The sequence below is a fragment of the Vipera berus genome (genome assembly GCF_964194415.1).
Source record: "Vipera berus genome assembly, chromosome: 13".
NCBI classification, from domain to species: Eukaryota; Metazoa; Chordata; class Lepidosauria; order Squamata; family Viperidae; genus Vipera; species Vipera berus.
The window spans coordinates 16830034-16836033 of NC_138216.1; the positions used below are offsets into that span (position 1 = coordinate 16830034).

At 49.9% G+C, this 6000-nt stretch overlaps 1 protein-coding gene across 3 annotated transcripts in view; it reads left to right on the top strand.

The window, feature by feature from the left end:
• LOC308674064 (hexosaminidase D-like) overlaps window positions 1-3587 on the top strand; it is a 58297-nt gene extending 54710 nt beyond the window's left edge. For all 3 annotated transcript variants that reach the window (XR_014027791.1, XM_081338241.1, XM_081338242.1), the window contains exons 14-15: window positions 1191-1280; window positions 1636-3587. Coding sequence is in view for 2 of the 3 variants with exons in the window: in XM_081338241.1 (XP_081194367.1) it covers window positions 1191-1280; window positions 1636-1819 (274 nt within the window). In the remaining variant the exon portion in view is untranslated. The remainder of the gene's footprint in view (window positions 1-1190; window positions 1281-1635) is intronic.
• Window positions 3588-6000: the final 2413 nt, after the last annotated feature.

Consider the following 6000-nt stretch of genomic DNA (forward strand, 5'->3'; position numbering starts at 1 on the left):
AAGGCTGAACCGCCCCTCATTCTGGAGGGCAAGGAAGTGGGATGCATCTTCCCGGAGGGGGCCTCGGTTTGGGGCTCCTCAAGGTCAGAGAGAAGTGGGTGGTTCTGCCCCCCCCCCCCAAGCAGAGATCTTTTATCTGAAGTTCTTAGGAGGAACCTTGCTCCTGTTTGGCTGTACCTCCTGCTCTCTTCACAGCTGGTCCCCGACTTAGGACTACAATTGAACCCCAAATTTCTGTGGCTAAGCAAGATAGTTGTTAAGTGAATTCTGCCCCATTTTAAGACCTTTCTTAAAGGTCTTAAAGTTGTTAAGCGAATCACTGCAGTTGCTACGTTGGTAACACGATTGTTAAGTGAATCTGGCTTCCCCGTTGACTTTGCTTGTCAGAAGGGCTCAAAAGGGGGCAATTGTCACAAATCGCAAAGGTGCTTTTCAAAAGGCAACTGGACTTCCTTGGTTTTTTCCTTGAAAACCTTTCGCTTCTCCTCCAAGAAGCTTCTTCAGTTCTTCTGAAATGGCTGGGGAATTCTGGGAGTTGAAGTTCATCCAACTTAAAGTGGCCAAGGTGGATAAACACTGGAGTAGTCTATTTAAACTTGTGTGTGTGTGTGTGTGTGTGTGTGTGTTATTATTGATACAAGCAGCTAAGGGCAGGGCCAGGGACAGAGAGCCATAATCTTTTAAGGCTAGAGTTAAGAGCAGCGGTGGGATTCAAATATGTGAACCACCGGTTCTCTGCGTGGATGCCGCTTCCAGAAGTCCACTCTGGGCCCGGGCAACAAAAAATTAGCTACCGGTTCTGCCGAAGTGGTGCGAACTGGCTGAATCCCACCACTGGTTAAGAGCCGTGGTGGCGCAGTGGTTAGAATGCAGTATTGCAGGCAAAATCTGTGCACTGCCAAGAGTTCGATCCTACCAGCTCAAGGTTGAGCCTTCCATCCTTCTGAGGTTGTTAAACTGAGGACCCAGATTGTTGGGGTAAGATGCTAACTTTGTAAAACCGCCCATTGAGTGCTGTAAAGCACTATGAAGTAGTATATAAATCTAAGTGCTATTGCTATAACTTTATGGCTGCTGTCCAGTTCCAAGGACTCAGGCAGGATCATCGCCTCTTTCAAGTCTCTCCTTGTCTCACCCGCTAGGATTTCATCCAAGCTTCACCGAATCTTTTTATCTCTCTAATCATGCAGCTCCATCAAGGGATGGTTCAGCCCGTATCACCGTAAGCATCAGTTCGGCAACCCACGAAACATGGAAAGCTTCGGCAGCAAAGTGCTCAAGTGAGTGGACAGCCGAGTGGCTGGATCCCAGAGAGGGTGGGATCCCAGCCCAGTTCTTCTCTCTCCCCATATCTGGGTAAAAAGCACAAATCTTTCCCTTTAGTGGAATTTCCCTATCAAATTCAGTTCATTTTCAAGAGAAATTGCATCTTCCAAGAGCTGGCCTTGGAAGATGGATGCAAAGAGGAAGGAAGGCAAATATCTTGGAAGATATATATATATATATATTTGGAAGTCCACAAGTCTTAACGCTGCCAAGGATGGAGAGCCCTGCTCTAAGAGGCCAAAGGGCCCTTAATGACACAGGTGCCCCCTCCCTCCCAGGCTCAGACAGGTATCCCGCTCTTCCCCCCAGGGTCCATAAAGACTGGGAGAACGTCATCCAGACTCTGCGCTCGCACCTGGAGAGCATCTACTTCCCTGACGCCGTGGAGGAGTGGATGGAGGAGAACGTCAACCCTCACATGGACCGCCTGCGCGAGTTTGTCCGGGACTTCAAGGAAGTCATCCGCCTGAATGCCCGGCCAAAGACCCTCTAGGGAAGGGCCCCTTCCCAGGCACAAAGAGGGGGCCCATTCGTGGTTCAGTCCAACTTGGTTTTTCAAACTTGAGAGAACTTGAGGCTTCCAGAACAGGGTTGAGTGCCTGTTCTTGTGCTTGGCCACCACTTGATGGATTCCTCCCAGGTTGGCACCTCCCCCCTCCCCCCTGGAGAAGGTGAATCTGTGGACCTATTTGGAGGGGGGAGTAGAATTTCTGGTGGTGGGCTTTCTGGATGGAAGAGTTTTGGCCCTGATTTCCATTCCTTTCTATTTCTTCCTTTTCAATGCAGTTTAGTGCTCTTGGAACTGGCACTGTTGGTGTCTGGCCTTCACCCCAGTGCTCTCCTGGGCAGAGAAAGTGCCACAGGGATGTGGGGAATGACTGCCATGTTCTGACAGAGACGGAGGTGGGGGCATTGCTGAACGATGTTCAGTTTTCATCTTTCCAGCACCCTCCTTTGAAAGTCCCTCCTCTTGCCTGAAAATTGCTAGATTAACTTTTTCCCCACTGAGATTTGAAATCCATTCTCATCTTTCATCGGTCACAAGGTTCTTTGTTTTGCTGGGAGAAAAAAAATGACAGTTTTTGCTCAGCTGTAGTCAGAGTAGTGGTAGTGGTAGCATCTTGGAATGGAGGCAACAAACTGGGGGACAGAGACTTTGAAGTTTTCTTCAGAGTCAGCAGACCAGGCCAAAGACTTGTTCCTTGGTGGTAACCAAGTTCTCCAGAACATGAGAAGGAAGGAACAAGGAAGCAGCCCTGGGGAGGGGGCAAAACATCCATGCCACGTCTGGCTGCTGCCCCCACCCCGTTGGGCAGCTTCCAGGCTCTCTTGCCCCTTTCAGAATTCGGCTTGCCAAAGGCCCGAAGCTGCCTTGCAGGCCTCTAAGCTAAAATCTTCCTGTCATTGTGGACTGTGAATTTGCTTTCTCAGGGGTCCCATTTGCCACCCACCCTAGTGTCTTGGTGAGATCCCTCCCCTTGTCCCTAGGGAGGGGGAGGAAGGGGTTGGAGAGAAATGGGAATTGCAAAGGCAATGCCCCCCCCCCCGCCACCCAGTCTTCCTGCCGAACCGGGGTGGGGGGAGCCCTCTGTCTCCTGCTTGCAGCTGCCTGTCCCAGGGTATTGCTAGCTGAGTTGGTTCCTGGGCAGCCCAAGTGATTGGTAGGCGTGTAACCCAGCTCCCTGCAAAGTGCCAGGTGGAGGCGAGTGAGAGAGCAGCCAGGCAAGCGCCATCTGGCGGAGGTGAGTGGAGATAACAGGTAGCCCTGGCAGGTGGGAAATCCCCTCCAGAGAGCCCCTGCTGGTCCCCGGATCCTGCCTTGCTTCTCTTTGCTGCTCCGTAGCCCAGGGCAGGGAATGGCATACAGGAGAGGCTCTGCTAAGCCTGTGGCTTGTCTCGTAATCCTGTCTTGGCTGGCGGCCAGAGCAAGTGGCCCAGAGCTGCTGTTCGGAGCCTCCTGCACTGCACATAAGTCCTTGGCTCCTGCAATTGTGGGGCAGACCCAGAGAGGTGAGGCATGGATCCCCCTGGCTGCTTTCCCCAAGGGAGGAGGGGGGGGGATCTGGGTTCCTGGGTGGTCTCTGCCAAGGAAAGCAGGAGGAGCTGCCTGCCCATTTCCCCCTTCTCAGAAGGGCAGCTGTGGTTCCCTTCCCACCAGGAGAGGCACTCGGGTTGCTGAAGGATCTGTTTTATAAGGCGGACTCGGAGTTAGTTGCTGCCTTGAAGAGTTAATTGTGCAGGAGAGTTGCTTCTGTGGTACCAAGGACAATAAAGTATTTTTTGTAAGGATGGGCTCCTCTGTTGGCAAAAGCCAGTTAAGTGGGGAATTGCAGGACCTGTGGTAACCCCCCAGCTCCTGGTTCAAATGAGGGAGGGTTCTTGAGGAGGGGTTGCATAGAGCTTCACAGTGGCCTCGAGAAACTGATATACTAATGTCAAAACACGGCATTAAAACCATTTTAGATTTTTAGAAAAAGCTACACAACCATCGAGATTAATCACGGGGGAGCAACATTATCCAGAGACTAATAGTGAAAAAGTTGCACTGCTACACACGTTGACTTATTTAGGAACAAAATATGTAAACCAGCCAGGTAAGCTCACAGACTTTGCAAAGCCATGTTGTGTGAGCTCAGCTCTTGTGGTTATGCAAACTCAGCCAGTTGTGGTTTAATAATGAAACGTGGCTCAGCAAGATTCCTAAACCAAGGAATTAGGTGTCTATCTAGAACTCAGCTATTCGCAGTCTGTGCTGAAAGTTCGTTTTTCTGTAGCTAATAAGCAGGTTCCTCCAAATCCACCCCACCTCAAGAATGCAGAAATATTGGGGGGGGGGGCTGGGTGTGGTTTCCATCCTGGCAGGGCCTGGAGGGTTCAAATTAGGTGCTTCTGCGGCTTCTCTGCAATGCCACAAGAGCCGAGGGCCAGAGAGGCTTCTAGCTTAGCAGCTGACTTTCTGATAAGGACCCGATCTGGGTCCAGAAACAATATCCGTTTCAGCCTTGTGCTGCCTCTGCCATTTGCTGATTGGGGGCAGCTGATTGACACAGAGTTGTGTGTCTGCTCCCGTGGCTGTTTTCGGCTCCTGGGATCAACTTGAATGGAGAAAATAATTCACTAGCAAAATGAGGCCAGAAGCCCTTTCGTGAAGGTGGCCGGTCCTTCCCTAAGTTTTCAGCTTCCCCGAAGTGGCCATAGTTTTTATTTTAATGCCTCTACGCTGCAGATTAAGCCTGGGAAAAGACCCAGAGGCCGGTGCCCTGTCTGCGATTCCAAAAGTCAGAATCATGTGGTGGTCCCCGTGGTGCTGGTGTCTCTCCCCCCCCCCCCCCCCGTAGGAGCAAAGGTTGCCTTGGAAGAAGCAGGAGAGCAGAAGCGCCTTTGAACTCTGATCTTGGAGAAAACAGCAAGGAAACAAACCCATGAATCATTGATCAAATCGACCCAGATTCTCACTCAAGGCACAAATGACCGGGCTCAAGTTCTCATGTTTAAACATATTCTGTGCAAGCCTGGAGAAATCTCTAAAGTTGGGAAGGGTGGAAGGAAAGAAGAGGATGACCAGCAGGATAGATTCAATTGGATAGATTGAATTACAACTGCAATTAATTCACTGGGATGCCTAAAAGTTCAGGTGGAGGACAGATCAGCCGGCTCCTGAGAATGTCAGCCTCTTAGCACCAGCTTCAGGGCACCTAATTAACCAGTCTAGCCTGCCTTTCCATTCCAGGTAAAAATACTCAAGGCTGGTATTCACAGAACGATGTGAATAAAAAGAAATCATGTGTTCAAATGCAGGTAAAGGTGAGCTTCTGCCCAAGAAGTTACCTTAAACATTTAAACATACTTGAAGGTTTTGAGTATGTGCATTTCTTTTATAGGTGGTGGGAGTCATTGGTGGCGCTGGGAAATTCAGGGGACCTGCATAGGTGACCATGATCCAAAAAAGTTGTTGAGACTTTAGAAAGGGTGCAGAGAAGAGCAAGAAAGATGAGCAGGGCACTGGAGGCTAAAACATGAAGAACACTGGCAGGAATTCGGTCTGTCTAGCCCAGGGGTAGGCAACCTTGGCTCTTTTATGAGTCATGGACTTCAGCTCCCAGAATTCCTGAGTCAGCATAGCTGACTCAGGAATTCTGGGAGTTGAAGTCCATGAGTCATAAAAGAGCCGATGTTGCCTACCCCTGGTCTAGCCTAATGAAAAGAAGGATTAGGGGTGATATGTTAGCAGTCTTCCCATATTTGAGGAGCTGTCACAGAGGAAGGGGTCAACCTATTCTCCAAAGCACCTGAAGGCAGAACAAGAAGTAACAGATGGAAACTTATCAAAGAGAGAAGCAACCTGGAATTAAGGAGAAAATTCCTGACAGTGAGAACAATCAAACAGTGGAACAGCTTCCCTCCAGAAGTTGTGGGTGCTCCATCACTGGAGGTTTTTAAGAAGAAACTGGACCGTTGAATAAAAGAGAAGAGGAGAAGAGAAGCTGGAAGGGACTTTGGAGGTCTTCTAGTCCAGCCCCCTGCTCAAGCAGGAGAACCTATACCATCTCAGACAGGTGATTGTCCAGTCTCTTCTTAAAAACCTCCAGTGATGGAGCACACATGATTTCTGGTGGCAAGCTGTTCCACTGGTTAATTGTCCTCATTGTCAAGAAGCTTCTCCTTAATTCCAGG